At 45.0% G+C, this 16543-nt stretch overlaps 1 protein-coding gene across 2 annotated transcripts in view; it reads left to right on the top strand.

Annotated features, from left to right (window-relative positions):
- Window positions 1-16543, top strand: part of GDA (guanine deaminase) — a 763322-nt gene that overhangs the window by 270937 nt on the left and 475842 nt on the right. Inside the window, exon 2 of one of the 2 annotated variants that reach the window (XM_086961261.1) lies at window positions 8595-8956. In XM_086961261.1, coding sequence (XP_086817387.1) covers window positions 8831-8956 — 126 coding nt within the window. In that variant the 5' untranslated portion in view covers window positions 8595-8830. Of the gene's footprint in view, window positions 1-8594; window positions 8957-16543 lie in introns of those variants that run through there. The other variant, XM_086961262.1, reaches the window with a different exon arrangement.

The raw sequence follows: 16543 nt of genomic DNA on the forward strand, positions 1-16543 counted from the left end.
AGGGGATCATGCTGCAGTCAGATCTGTGAAATTGTCATCACCTTGTGGGGATAGCTGGGCAAGCGCAGGGAGTACCCGCCACATCATATGTAGGGGGTGGAGGAAAAATGAAATACCTGAGGGGGTGGGGACATCTGCAGAAGCTGGTAGTCATGCACTGTGGGAAAGTTACGAATGGAACTATGTGAGAGTAGTGCGGAGGTGGGCTAGCCCTAATCACGAGGAGGGGGACATTTGCAGAAGCTGGTAGTCATGCACTGTGGGAAGGTTCTGCATGGAAGTATGTGAGCGTAGTGCGGAGGTGGGCCAGCCCTTATCACGAGGAGGGGTGATATCACGATATGCCGGGTATCGTCCATTAACGTTATACCTGTGACAGTGCTTGTTGTCTGGTGGATGTTCATCCTTTTAGCCTCAACTGCAATGAAGAATGTCTCCCATTCCTCACCTCCTGTTTGGGAAACGCCCGCATAGGGAACAAACTAAGAGTGTGTGCCTCCGACCTGGCCCATGTCAGCAATACCTGGAGCCAGCCACAAATTTCCAGGGGGGGGGGGGGTGATTTCCACGCCATAGCTATATTTCACTTATTCAGAACAAAGGCCAGGTCGATGAAGTGGTGTAAGTGTTTATACCCCTACGCATGAGGTTGCAGTCCCAGTAGACAGGATTCAGGAGAGGGTGTAAGGGGTTGTGTGGATTGTTCCGCCACTATTGAAATCACTTCTGCCCCCATCTGTGATAGTAGTGCGCATACTAATACCATGTGTATGAAATCTGCATTCTGAAATTTGCAACAGGGGCATTCCGGGAGATTTTTGGGAACATGTGTTCAATACAAATAGGTGAAAGGTAGGTGTGGTGAATGTATTTAAATTGGGTGAGGCGAAATCTGGGATTTCAGGAAACGTCCTTGGTCAATCGTAGGGTACAAACCCAAGCTGCATCAATGAGAGGTTAGTGTAGCACTGCGTCCCATCTAGCACAAGCCCTCACTGCATAGACATTTTGGGTAGTGCTGAGAGCAGAGTACAAAAAAGTTATAGCGTGGCGTGTGGAGTCAGACATCAGTAAGATAGACAGAGCTGGGGATGCTGGTGGCTCAGCCTCCCATGCACCCCACATCCCATTGGCCACTCGACGCAGGGCTTGATACAATAGGAATTGACCAGCATGCAACCTGTACGTCTCGGTCATGCTTGGGAATGACATGAGTGTTCCCTTGTTATAGAGATCCCTTGCCTGTGTGATCGAAGCGTTGGTCCATGGACATGGCTCGATACACCATCAGTCCCAGATGGGGATGGAGGGTAAGTAAGGTAAGGTAGGACCTTTGGGATGTATATATCTGCTAGAGCAATTGTGCGCCACCGCCATTCAACAGAAGCCAAGTGTAAATGGCCATTGTTTGCAGAACCGTGCCGCCAAGCAAAGATTCAGGATGTGTCGGGGTGCTCGGCCAGGACATGGGCCACTGTAATTGTGCCCTGGCATACTATAATTCAAGGTTGGGTGCCCTCAGTCCTCCATCCATTAGAGGGTGCTGCAGGGCAGTCAAGGCCACCCGGCAGCGGCTTGAGCTCTGGATTAACTCCAGCAGCAAACCGTTTGAGTCACAAAAAAAGCTCCTGGATGTTATGAGGGGTAGAGACACAAAATAATACAGCATTCGAGGAAGTATCAGCATTTTTTAAATTGAGACCTGACCCAGAGGGGACAGTGGGATTCAATGCTAAAAATGGAAGGGAACCTCATATGGATCCAACAGCCCTGTCAAGATTGCCCTCCCTAAGGTCTCGGTCTGAGTGATAGATCTGTATACCCAGAAACTTAAAGGTATCATTACCACCACAGGTGTGACTCCGGATGTTCTAAATGTTCGATGTGTGCAACAGAGGAAACACACAATATTTGGGCCTATTTACCCGGAAGCCAGAGAGTGACCCGAAGTCCTCCATAATCCACATTAGAACGCGGAGAGACGATTCTACATTTCGTAGATAGACCAGGGCATTGTGTGCGTATGAGATTATGTGATACACATCCTATTCAAGTATGCCCCAGTCTACTCCACGCCGTCAGAGTTGGCAGGCCAAAGGTTCCGTGGTGAGGACAAAGATGAAGGGGGAGAAGGGGCAGACTTGTCTCGTGGCCCTACAGATAGGGAATTTATCAGAAATCACCTGCCCCGTTTTTGGATGTGTCTCTGGGTTGGCGTGAAAAATACGCACCCATCCTAGGAAACCCTGACCAAACCCCATGATAGTGAGAGCGGAGAATAAATATTCTCAGGCCAATGTGTCGAATGCTTTCTCAATGTCCAATGACGTTGCCACTTGGCCATAAGCATCCGATGGAGCACTATGTAGAAGACATATGAGACGGCGTATATTCAAAAATGTGCTGCAGCCCGGAAAAAACCCAGATTGGACCAACAATTGTACAAGGGGAAAACAACAGTTTGCCAGGATCTTACCTAGTATCTTGCAATCTAGGTTAAGGAAGGACGTCGGACGATATGAGTGGACGCCAAGTGGGTCTCTGCCTTGTTTTGGCAGGACTACAATGAGAGCCTTGCGCAGTGTGTCGGGCAAGCAACCCTGCTCCCTGGCTTCATTAAAGACACTCAGGAGGCATTGTGTGGTCTGTAATGATTGTGGCATAATACTCGATTGGTAGGCCATCAGAACCAGGAGTCTTACCACGAGTGATCTGGGATATGGTATTGCGTACCTCATCCAAGCTTAGAGGTTCCTCCAATTTGGCCCTTTGCAGCACGTTCAGGCTCAGCAGGTGTAAATCATCAAAGAAACCATGTAAGGCATTGACCAGTCCAGCCTCCGGGACAGAGTAGAGCTCCTTGTAATAATCTTGGAAGGCCCCATTGATATTCAACTGCTTGGTCAGCAGCGTACCATCTTCTGTTCATATCGCAGCTAAAGGGCATGTTGCTGGTCCTCACGTACCAGCCATGCCAGCAATTTCCCAGCATGGTCACACGGGGCATGCTGTAGGGCCAAAGATCTCTTGTAGTCATGCTTGCTCAGAATTTGTTCTGCCTCAAAGCGCTGTTCGCACAATTGTTTGAGTTGTTCCATGGGAGCCACTTGGGTGGCCAGACTCACAGCGAGGAGGCGAAGGTCACGTTCGATGGTCAGAATGCCCGATGTTAGCCGTTTGCATATCCCCACGCAGACGAAATGCAATGGCCACGCCCCACCACCTTATGGGCATCCCATTCGACAGCCCGGGATGATGCTGTGCCAGTATTAAGCACAAAGTAGCGTTCTATTCAGCAAGATTGGTGCAGAAGGGTGGATTAGACAAGGCCTCCGTTTGAAGACGCCATGTGGGTATAAGGGGGCGGGCCGTCCCCAGCGACCAATTTGCAGAAAGGAAGAATGGTCGTACCGAATGTGCGCCAGATACTCTACTCCGACTAAATGGATGCCGAGCTGGAACGTGCACAATAAAAGGTAAATCCTGGTGTGAACATCATGGACAGTGGAATAAAAAGAGTTTTTGCGATCTGTCGGGTGTAGAAGCCACCAGGCATCATGCAGGCGCATGTGGGTCAACCATCGACAGAGATGGCAGGTGGTATGTTTTAGGCAGCGTTGCATGGAGTGGGGGTGTAGAGCGATCCAACGAGACATCATAGACACAATTCGAGTCACTGCCCCAAAAGGAGGGACAGGATGGATAGTGAAGATGTGTTGGCTTCAAAGTATCAAGGAACTCACACTGGCGAATGTTGGGAGGGTATAGCGCAACTAGGGCCAGTGAGGAGCCATCCAAGTGACCCTCCAGCACTACAAATCTACCTTTCCCATCTACTCTCTGGGTAGCCACAACATACGGTACACCCAGTGCTATCCAAATGAGGACTCCACAGGCTAGGAAGAGGTTGTGGTCCTGTGCACTTGGCCCACTTGAAGCTTGTGTAGTTCAGTGGGGATAAGGTGTGTTTCCTGAAGCATTGCTATGTGGATATTTCGTCTCCTAGGACAAGCATATATACAATCGCGTTTCATAGGTGTCGTCATGCCCTATACATTCCAGGTCATAATGTGATACTGAGTGATCGGCTGGAGATTAGGCAAGTGAGACATATCATGAATCAAGGAGGAAAAAATATACAATGTGCTAACCTGTCCACACACCGGTGGAGCCATGTCCAGGCATCTTCTGGAGATTGGAAGATGTGGGTCATGTTCTCATCATTAGCTTGCAACTTAGCAGGGAATAAAGGTGTCTACTTGATGTCCAATTCCCACAGGAGTTGCTTGACACTTAAGAATGAGCAGGGGCGACACTGCTCCTTGAGTAAGAAGTCAGGGTAAGCCGATATCAGAGCATACTCAAATGACCATGGGCCTTTGGTGCAAAATCGCTGCAGGAGAAAGTCACAATCCCGATAGTTGAGGAGACATACTGTGATGGGGCAGGGGGGAGCATCCGGGAAAGGGGGTCTGCCCGGGGTGTGGTGCACACTCTTGATTGAAAAGAAATTCGGTGCCTTGCCATCAAAGACATTTTCTACCAGCCATTCTCAAGGGACAGTTCAACGCTGGAACACTCTGAGAGCTCAGGAAAACCTAGTAGGTGGATGTTGTTGCGCCTGGAACAGCCCTCAGCATCCTCCGCTCTGTGATGTAAGAGGGTGACTTCTGCTTCCACCTTCCTTAGGCGTTCCTACAGTTCCTTGTTGGAGGAGTGAAGGACCACTAGTGTAGATTCGGTCTCCTCCCAAGGTCAGACAATTTGGGGTGGTCGGCACGAAGCTGGTTCACCTCACTCAGGACCATGTCCGCTATGACTGATCTACTGACAGCAAACAAGAACATTTTGTATGTTGGCTCTTGAAAGTGACCAGCTGAATATATAACAACACCCTTAAACTTAATTCTGATAAAACCAAGGTGCTTGTGCTGGGGCAAACCTAAACAGATTCGTCAGCTGGCTGGTGGTCTTCTGATTGGGTTTACCAACTACTTGCAGTACAATAGTATACGATTTGGGCATCAACGTCAGCATTTCTCTTACCTGCAAAACTAAGGCATATAAGGTTGTATCTGAATTGCTTCCCTTCTTCTAAAACTGCTAAAATAGATTCATCCTCTACTACCCTTAGAATGTCAGAAGCAAGTTTTTCCAGCTTTTATTATTTCCTGGCTTTACTATTGGCATAGTCTTTACATGAGACCAACCAGGGAAATTGATTGCTAAACTACAAATGATTCTGAATATGGCTGTTCATTTCATTTTGGACCATCCAGAAAGACACATGTCACTCTTTAGAGGCTCCCCCACCTTTGCTTCTGACAAAAAATACATTATATTCTAGGCTTTATGTCTCACTCATTGCACTGTTTTAAACTTTGCCCTAAGTATTTCCATGCAAAATTACAAAAATGATATCCAAAATCATTTGGCTGCGAACCATATCTTCGCTGTTCCCCCATTTCAAAAGAAAGAGCTGGTGGTCACACTTTCCCTCTAGTGGCCGCAAACCTCTGGAATAGACATCCTCTTCTGTTAAACAATTGAAAATGTTCTGCTTAGGAAATCCCTAAAACAGTGCTTTTTCAATAAACGTTATTCATGATCTGCTCTTGTGATTTTTTGGTCTTTGCGCTGTGACACCCTTCAGAGTAACAGTTGCGCTTTAAAAATTGCAATAACATAATATGTTTTCAATAATTGCCTGATTTTCTTATTTTTAATACTCAATACAAAATTCTTCATTTAATACTTTTATTTATTTTACTCCTCAATAGTAGATTTGCAAACTAGTAAACAGACGGAAGTCAAGAGGTTGGAGAATGTTTTAGACATTTCAATTAAAAGATTATTACAAATAGCCTAGAACAGCATGTGGAAATGATATGAACCAGAATATTTAGATCATATGTCAACTGCAGCTCACAGAAGGTATTATGAGAAAGTAAAACAAATAGGGTGGGCAACCCAACGTTTTCACCCAAAATCACTGAACTAAAACTTCTGCAATTGCTCTAGTCTCCATTCTCCTCCCAGTTGGAGCAATTCCATGATATCTATGAATTGAATGAGAAATATATTAACCCATAGATATGTGAATAATAAAGATGCGTCTCACTGTTGAATTGAGTTACTCTTTTCCAAAGCTCTGCTTGGTGCATTTGTCCAGTTGGCGAAACAGTACTTCCTTATTAGTATTTGGTAATAAAAGAACATAATCTGTGATATTACGTTTTAAAGCATACACAATGATTCAACAATAAAATGTGCACTGCTAAATCTGAATCTTTTTTAAAAAGCATTGCCTTTTACCCCACATCCCCATATAACACTCAGGAATTGTGACTTTCTATTAATTATGGGTCATAAAGTATTAAAATGAATGTCCTTAAGGGAACATTATAGATGACATTGAAAATACTTTTTATATAGCTCATTCAGAATTCCTTAATTTCTCCAGAAGTATATTTCTGGACAGGAACTGGTTAACAACAGCAGAGTGTGATTGGAGCATGTTATTAGCATAATCGTCTATTCTGTTTGTCTTGACTGTGTTCATTCAAGCTTTTACACTTCAGGCATCTGAATTGTGCCAGAGAGAGAAAGAGGTAGGCGCAAGGCATGTTGTCTCTTAAATAGAAAGGGAAACATCATGGAGATAAAGTCAATCGATATTCATAATACAATTTGAGAAAGCATGTATGCGTCTTTAACACTGCGCCTGGATTCCGCCTGTGCATGTGCAGGATCCCGCGCACGCCCCTGCACTCACTGGATTCCAAGAACAGCCATGCAGGGCGTACACCGAGTGCCTGGGCTGTACCAAGCAGGATCTGCAAACATATCCAGCACTCTGGAGCCATAGCAGCTAGCGGCAAGTGGCAATGTGACAAGCATTATTTCAAGATAATTGGGTAAGTGTCAAAGGGGTAGAAACCGTGGGGTTGGGGGGAGGAGAGTTTATTAGGGGACAATATCCCCCTCAGATATCATGAAGAGGAAAGTGAAGATGAAGCTGTGCCAGGTAGAGCATGACTCTGGAGCCATAATGCGCATCGTCTATGCCTCCTTGAAGTGCCACTGGGGGAGGGGGACGAGGGGGTGGTCGTAGACCGCTTTGTTTTGTTATTTATTAGCTGTCACAATATGAATGAGCCTCTCCAGAATCAGTGTGTTTGTCAAGCCAGGCGAACCAGCCGAGTATGGGAACGAGGAGAAGCTTTTTTACATTCATTTTATTGCTTGCTCTGCTGACTTAACGTTTCCACCTTGGATTACAGCTGCTCAAAGAGATGCTTGCGAATTGCAGCATGATTTCACACAGGCATCATCTGTCACTGTAGTTGAGCTTCACTTTCTATGGCAACTTTCCATACAGAAAAGCACACCTATAAATCTTATGATTATGCACGTGTAATGTATATATATATATATATATATGTATGCATATATGTATGCATATATGTATGTATATATATATATATATATATATATATATATATATATATATATATATATATATATATATATATATATATATATAGCGTCAGGTTAATTTAAGGTGTATTTATTGGACTCCAAATACTAACTCTAATTGAAAAACAATAATTGAATAGCTGAACACAAAGGACTGATCGTTGGTGTATAATGGACGAGAGAAGGATATCGTAAACCTACAGTCTGTGGACTGCACAATGTGCAATCCTGGAGTCAAATCCTAGCTTCTCCCCTTGATCAAATTGTGTGACCCTCCGCCCCTGACTGTACTTCGCTATGCATCATTGTCCTTAGCCATTCAATTTCAGAGCAATATTCAGCAAATGCTCTATGCTTTAAATAGAACTCCTTTATTTACATATGACTAATATTCATTACTCTTGTTTTACATTTCAGAACAATATAGGCTACATAAATAGAGAAACATGACAAACTGACAAGTTTTGGGTAACTCATAGCAAGGTTGTGAGGGCATGGGAGCAATCTTTACTGTTTTATGTTTTTGTAAAGTATTATTTACAATACATGTTACTCAGTTCCGTTATATAAACATATGCGTTTAATTGAAGTGAAATGTTGAAAAATATGTATATTTCCTCATTTTACGGTCTTTATTATAGTTTTTTATGACATTTGTTGTCTGCGTTTTTATCTTTTGATCTCTCTGGTTGCATTGGTTCTTAGAGACAAGGCTGACTGTTTCTCCCCACCCAGAAATGTATGTATGCCTCCTCCGACTATTTAATAGGTGTTCCTCCTTTTAGACTCCCTCTTCCTAATCTGTCCAACGGTGCAATCTGATGCGAGAGTTTGGGGATAAACCCACCAACATGTGCCACCCTTTCAATGTACAACCCCTAGCTCATTATATTTATGTGAACGTTGACAGACAGCTATGCTTGTACAGATGCGTCACTGCAGAGTCGTGCAGTATGCTTTGTTCGAACTGTCACTGAGGTCCCTAGTTTTCAATAATTCTAGCGCTGCAAGTATTAGATGATTTATGTCAGGCTGTAAATGTCATTTACCTGCTGCAGTTGCGCCTCGCAGTCCGCGTGCCAACCTTTAAAGCTGTTCTTATCATGTCCCCTCAGACTTTGACCCTACGGCGGTGCACTGAAGTTCATTCTGCTGCGGGAACACCTTGTCCTGGACGCCACGACACAAACCAGAGGTCCTGGGGCACCGTTTGTCTTCATTGGCTCACAGGCAGCCCCGATCACCGCGCGCTCGCCCGTTACAGGAAGGCGGGAAGAACACTTTGCAACAATTTACGCTCCCTCGACAGACATCCGCACTCACCGCCAACGTATTGCAGTCCTGAGCCGCAATGAGCTCCGCCAATGAAATCCCTACAATAAAACACGTATTCAAAGGAACGTTTGTTCATTCTACCTGGAACTCACCCATGGAAATACTGGAGAATTATATTCTGGGCGTGAGCAGCACCGGGAAAGTAAGTACGTACAGAGTAATTTACTGCACATGCAACACCTACAGTACGAGGTAGTGGTGGTGACAGGGAGTGTATGCCCTGTCCGTTGACAAACTTGCAAATGTATTAATGTGTTCTTTCTTTGTAGCGTACATAGGTTGGTGATAGGAAATTCCCGTGAATCTGTAAACAAACCCGAAATATAAACAAGCATTTGCAATGCAATAGGTCTCGCATTAGGACATTTTGAGCTATTTATTTATGTGTTGGTTTTGAAAATAGCGAAATTAATAGTTTTGTCATTTACAATGCCAATAGTTTTAACTTTTGAAAACGTGACACCTATAGCATTTGTTATGCAATATGTGTTGTATTTACATGACTTAGATGTATTATTATTACAAATAACTGGCTTTTATTTTTTTTGATAATTAGTACTTAAATAAAAGTTATTGTAATTTAAACTGGCAATAGCTTAAACTTTTGTAAATAACTTTTGGGAAGATTATGTTCAGTGTATTTTATTGTGAAGAACAGCAGTGAAATATTAACATATTTTTGTGACATTTGTAATAAAGCTTGAAACATTGAGAGAACATATTAGAACCAGTTGTTGAATGGTTGCACAGAGTGATGCAGTGGCGTTCAGTGGTGCTGAGTGATGCTGTGGCCTTCAGTGGTGCTGAGTGATGCTGTGGCGTTGAGTGGTGCTGAGTGATGCTGTGGCGTTGAGTGGTGCTGAGTGATGCTGTGGTGTTGAGTATTGCTGTGGCGTTGAGTGATGCTGTGGCGTTGAGTGATGCTGTGGCGTTGAGTGTTGCTGTGGTGTTGAGTGGTGCTGTGGCATTGATTGGTGCTGTGGCATTGAGTGGTGCTGAGTGATGCTGTGGCGTTGAGTGATGCTGTGGTGTTGAGTGATGCTGTGGCGTTGAGTAATGCTGTGGCGTTGAGGGATGCTGTGCGCTGAGTGATGCTGTTGCGTTGAGTGATGCTGTGGCGTTGAGTGGTTCTGTGGCATTGAGTGGTTCTGTCGCGTTGAGTGCTGCTGTGGCGTTGAGTGGTGCTGTTGCGTTGAGTGGTGCTGAGTGATGCTGTGGTGTTGAGTGATGTTGTGGGAAGGTAATAAGAAGGATAGATAGAGGGTAGGAAAGAGAAAGGAGAGAAGAGGGGTGAAAGAAGGGTTGGCGTGGAGATGCAGAATGATGAGGTGAAAGATCACTAAAGGGGTGTTGGACAGCACACATACCATCTGATGTATATATACATTGCTCTAAAACGTTGTGCCGATTGCTTTACTAGGATGGCTTAGCATATGGGCACTTGACCCAAGAGAGGGGCGCTCCTTAAAATCACCTATTATAAGTTATTGGGTAGACCAGCATGCCATTCACTATACATAAGTTATTTTGAATATTTGGGTGCTATGATACTGCCAAGGTCACAGGTTAACGTAGCCAAAAATATGTTTGTTCAGACAGCACGACTTTGCCATGCACTGTCAGCATTGTTTAGCACTGGGCAGCTGCCCATGAAGAACTTGAAATTACATCAAGTCAAGGTAAACTATAAGGCATGCTCAGAGTGACTAAAAAAGGGTTGCCAAATCTCATATTCGTGCCATGAGTGAGATCAAGTGTGACTGTGAGCAAACAAGCACTTTGAAGCATATCTCAATGTGTGTCTAAGTCTGCAGCTCCCAATTATTATGAGCTACATTAACCGTCCAAATGTTGTGCGCAGTGTGTGTGTGTGTGAGAGAGAGTGTGTGTGTGAGAGTGTGTGTGTGAGAGAGATTGTGAGTGTGTTTAAGCGAGAGAGTGTGTGTGTGTGATAGAGAGAGTGTGTGAGAGAGAGTGTGAGAGCGAGAGTGTGAGAGAGTGTGTGTGAGTGGGAGAGTGTGTGAGAGAGAGTGTGTGAGAGAGTGTGTATGAGAGAGAGTGTGTGAGAGTGTGTGAGAGAGAGTGTGTGAGAGTTTGTGTGTGAGAGAGAGTGTGTGTGAGAGAGAGAGAGTGTGTGTATGTGAGAGTGTGTGTGTGTGTGAGAGAGTGTGTGAGAGAGAGGTGTGTGTGTGAGAGAGTGTGAGAGAGAGAGTGTGAGAGAGAGAGTGTGTGTGTGTGTGAGAGAGAGTGAGTGTGTGAGAAAGAGTTTGTGTGTGAGAGAGAGTGTGTGTGAGGGAGAGAGTGTGTGTGTGTGAGAGAGTGTGTGTGTGAGAGAGAGAGTGTCTGAGTGAGAGAGTGTGTTTGTGTGTGAGAGAGAGTGTGTGAGAGAGAGTGTGTGTGTGAGAGAGAGTGTGTGAGTGTGAGAGAGAGTGTGTGTGAGTGAGAGAGTGTGTGTGAGTGAGAGAGTGTGTGTGAGAGTGTGAGAGAGAAAAAGTGTGTGAGAGAGAGAAAAAGTGAGTGTGTGTGTGAGAGAGAGAGAGTGTGTGTGTGTGTGTGTGTGAGAGATAGTGTGTGAGAGAGTGTGTGTGAGAGAGAGTGTGAGAGAGAGTGTGAGAGAGTGTGTGTGTGTGTGTGAGAGAGTGTGTGTGAGAGAGTGTGTGAGAGAGAGAGTGTGAGAGAGAGTGTGTGTGAGTGGGAGAGTGTGTGAGAGAGTGTGTATGAGAGAGAGTGTGTGAGAGAGAGAGTGTGAGAGAGAGTGTGTGTGAGTGGGAGAGTGTGAGAGAGAGTGTGAGAGAGAGTGTGTGTGTGTGTGTGAGAGAGAGAGAGTGAGTGTGTGTGAGAGAGTGTGAGTGAGAGTGTGTGAGAGAGAGAGAGTGTGTGAGAGAGAGAGTGTGTGTGAGAGAGTGTGTGTGAGAGAAAATGACATCTAGAATTTCCCGGCTGTAGCGTATTTTACTTTGACAAAACCAAGCGAGTGCAAAAACCTGATATTGGTAAAAAATATAATATGCTCAAGATTATTTTACAATGCGGTGGCATCATGACGCCAGATGTAAGGGGCTAGCTATCGATGATCGAGCTATGACACTCCTACGTTGGTTAAAAATGGACCTTGTTAGCAAGTGATGGAATTCTGGCCTTTACGTTGTGGGCAGTTGTCAGCTTTTCGAAGCGGCTGAACCACCGGCTTTATTTAGTGCCCTTTGCAATCCCCCTGTATGCAGTACCTGTTCCTCACGTGCAGGTGGCAGTACACATCTATGAAACTGCACAGGGAACTAGACAGTGACAGAAATGTATAAAGGAAAGTTTGATTCCAGAACCAGGCTTGCAATGGTTATACTAAATCTTTGTGTGTTTAACTTGTCCATAACCCCGCTTCAGTAAAAGCAGCAGCGCACGTCACCCCATTTGCTTCTTTTTTACTGCTGAGCTTCTTACCCGACATTTAATTTGGTCCGGGCGCACTTTAACGTAAATTAATTTTGAAAGGGCTTTTTGAAAAGTATTCACTAAAGGCGAAGGTTGCCTTGTGCGAAAGTGTATGTATTGCGTTAAGTTTAAAACTGTACCCACCAGCACTGACGGTGTAATTGTTTAAGTTCATGGTTCCTCATACCTCCGTGGAGGGCGGCGAAAGTGGGGACCCAAATATTATGGAACTGTGTTGGTAATTTTGGGCATGGAATTTCAAAATGTAAAGCGCAGCATAAATACGACACCAATTCTGTGACCAGAAGTGGTGAATTTTTGACATCCAATAGGCCCTGGTAGCAGTGAACAGAAAGTCCCCTAGCAAGTAGACTCTGTGAATACATTCCATTGAGTAATGGGGTGAACACGAGCTGTGAAACTTTTAATCAAAAAAGTACAATAAAACCCGTAGAGTGGATCAAAGCATTGAGTGAAGTTCCCTCAAAAGTAAAAATAAAAATCTCACGACGTTCCCGAGAGTCGAAGATTCAACAAGTGATATGGTGGACATGTATCAATAAAGTTTAATTGAAAAGTGCAGTCGAGTCAGATGAAAAAAGAGGAGAGTTATGAAGTTACATCTGTGCAATTCACGACGATAGTTGGAAAATACAAGTGAGGAACCCTAAAAGGTGAAACCCAGAGTGAGAGCGGTAAAGTCAAATGCCTGTGGTGAAACATGCAAACTTACAAACGCTGTGCTTTCACAGGTATTATTCTGATCGATGGTATATCAAACACTTTGGGAACAGCTGGACAGAAATAAAAATTTTTCATCCCGTGTGTCAAAACGCTGCTAAATCTAAGTTGTCCGTCTTAAAGCAACAGGGGCTTACCCGAGCTGAAATCATGCCGGCTTGAACGGCCATTCCCAGTGTGAGCGTGGGTGAAAGATGGAAGTTGCGTAAGCTTTACAAGGGTGAAACCCGGAAAGAAAAAGGTGAAGAAGTGAATGCTGGTAGCGGCGAACTGCAGTGGTGGAAAAAAATAAAGAACGGGCACCAAAAAATAATACTTGGTGAGTTTTGCCTGACAAGTGTCAATAAAATGTAAAATAAAACATGAGAAAATGTAAAATGAACGCTAATTAGGAAAACATAAACCAGACTTTCCAGAAGGTTATAAACAAACAGAATGTAACTTTTTCCAATGAGTCATATATGATATTTAAAAAAAAACCTATCAACACCCCTTCTAAATAAAGTTCGATTTACAGAAAGCAACTGAGTTGGTTGGCTTTCTGAGCAGCAAATTTGACACAAAAGAATGCATGTGCCACAAGCGCTGTGAGGGGGCTGGGCAAGCATGCCAGCATTCACGAGCAGATGATCCTGTTTATGACCTGCGGAGGGCGTGAAGTGGCTGGTGGCAAATGGACTCAAAGCGGCCGGTCGCTTTGATGTCCTTGGCTTGTCTTGCTTGGTGGGGGAGCGGATTTCTGTGCACGCGCATTTCTCACATGAACTGCATGGAATCCCGGGAGGAATTCGCTTGTTCAAGAGTGTTGTTTCCCCTGCAATAGTTCAGAGCTATAAACAGCTCGACCAAAAAACACGAGCACATTCTATGTAGTTTGTAAACGTGGTATATCTCTCATGATTAGCACCGAAACGCCTTGGTTGGGCCGAGAAGCCCTATATCAAAGAAATTGAAACATAATTCGACGACTTGTATATTTTGCAAATTTTTTAAGAATTTAAAGATCCTGCCTATTTACATCTCAGAAGCCAATTCTTTTACCACGTTTAAAAAATTGAGGAAAACTTAGCTTTTCTCTCTCCATCTTCCTTAGTCACAGAGTTTTCTGCTTTTGGCCAGGGCTGGGTAAACTCCGCTAGCGCTTCGACACCCCCAGGTATAGTGCCCTGTATAAATTTCAGTGACATCAGATTTAAGAAGGATGTCGTTCCTATGCTTTGTAGTTTGTAATTCAAAGATTAGACATGATTTACATGAATGGCTTTGTTTCAACTACGAACATAAAATAAAACACAGACGTCGTATAACACGGGCTCGACCCACAAAACAATGGGAGCTCTATTTACGCATGCATTATGTTACCCACACAACGGAAGAGTAAATCTCATACATTGGGTGGAGATTGTGCATTTAAAGGGTTGGCTTTAGAGTTTGTGAACGCCCACAAATGTGTGAGTTTGTGTACATTCGCAAATACCTCGTCAACCTCTTCAAACCCTGGAAATGGCAAGACACTGACCCCATTCAGGGTCTACAGTGGGGGCATTCTGCACCCCGCAGAATGCCCCCATACTTTGTGTAGATGTACGGATAGGATTTTTTCCACTATGTGAATATCTTATGGGGAAGTGAAAATGCCAAAACCCAAAAACAGGAAGTCACATGACTTTCCCATGATTATGCCTGGAAAGCTTAGACTGGATCATGATTTCAGACGTGTGCCTGAAAGTTTTAAACCCCGCCCAGACAAGCTACCTGGTCCTAACAGGCTTTTGACCTTCCCTCCCCTCCATCCGCCCTTCCTTCAATAAGAGTTAGAGACCCTGGGTTGAAGGTAAAAGCGCACAGTTTATGACCATCAAGTCATAAATCATCCGATTGTCTTAAATCATCATGACAGGACAGTAGTCGATCATTGCTATACGCTATAAAATATGCAAGAACATCAGCACAAACTAATCATACAGTCCTAAATCAGTGAACCCCAGTCTTACGTCAGTTTGGCAACACCATAAATCATGTTTGTCAGCACCATCCTTTCAGGTTCCTGTCCATGCACAGGATGCGAAGGCTTCTCAGGTTGCTCATAGCAGCTTCTAGGCTTCCCTCGCTACCGATGGGTGACAGCGTGACCATCCTGTTCCCAACATCCTGTTCCCAACAGAAGCGGTCGCTCCTCATGCTGCTCCCCGATCTGCCTGCCACCACTGGTATCGTAGCGCTATACCGCCAGACTGCTGTCTGCTGCCTCGCCTCGCTCACACATCTGCTATTGCCTAATTGAATATCGCATTTGTATTGTAGCGCTAGATTGCCTGATTATTTATTGATTTAATCATCATTTTTGTGTCGTAGCGCTGGATTGCCTAAGTGCGCTTTGACTATATTTACAATTGTGCTGCGCTGCCTGTGAAATTGATTTGTGCCTGATTGTGCCGGTGCCACTGCCATTTGCATCGCGCTTTTTCGCTGATTGTGCCCCAATCCTGCTTCGCTTTTGGCTTGCTGCCATTTTGTTGTTGTTGTTGTGCCTCCTTGCCCGGATCTTCACCCCGCTCCCGCCTCCCAGCTGCTCCTCCCTCCCACTGATACAGTAAGCCCCGCTCTCCCGTTGTAGCGCCGTGACCATCCTGTTCCCAACAGAAGCAGTCGCTCCTCACGCTGCTCCCCGATCTGCCTGCCACCACTGGTATCGTAGCGCTATACCGCCAGACTGCTGTCTGCTGCCTCGCTCACACATCTGCTATTGCCTAATTGAATATCGCATTTTTATCGTAGCGCTAGATTGCCTGATTATTTATTGACTTAATCATAATTTTTGTGTAGTAGCGCTGGATTGCCTAAGTGCGCTTTGACTATATTTACAATTGTGCTGCGCTGCCTGTGAAATTGATTTGTGCCTGATTGTGCCGGTGCCACTGCCATTTGCATCGCGCTTTTTCGCTGTTTGTGCCCCAATCCTGCTTCGCTTTTGGCTTGCTGCCATTTTGTTGTTGTTGTTGTGCCTCCCTGCCCGGATCTCCACCCGCTCCCGCCTCCCAGCTGCTCCTCCCTCCCACTGATACAGTAAGCCCCGCTCTCCCGTTGTAGCGCCGTGACCATCCTGTTCCCAACAGAAGCGGTCGCTCCTCACGCTACTCCCCGATCTGCCTGCCACCACTGGTATCGTTGCGCTATACCGCCAGACTGCTGTCTGCTGGCTCGCCTCGCTCACACATCTGCTATTGCCTAATTGAATATCGCATTTGTATCGTAGCGCTAGATTGCCTGATTATTTATTGATTTAATCATCATTTTTGTGTCGTAGCGCTGGATAGCCTAAGTGCGCTTTGACTATATTTACAATTGTGCTGCGCTGCCTGTGAAATTGATTTGTGCCTGATTGTGCCGGTGCCACTGCCATTTGCATCGCGCTTTTTCGCTGTTTGTGCCCCAATCCTGCTTCGCTTTTGGCTTGCTGCCATTTTGTTGTTGTTATTGTGCCTCCCTGCCCGGATCTGCACCCCGCTCCCGCCTCCCAGCTGCTCCTCCCTCGCCCCTCCCCTTTCACTATCCA

The sequence above is a fragment of the Lissotriton vulgaris genome, chromosome 3_1 (assembly GCF_964263255.1).
Source record: "Lissotriton vulgaris chromosome 3_1, aLisVul1.2, whole genome shotgun sequence".
In the NCBI taxonomy this organism is placed as follows: Eukaryota; Metazoa; Chordata; class Amphibia; order Caudata; family Salamandridae; genus Lissotriton; species Lissotriton vulgaris.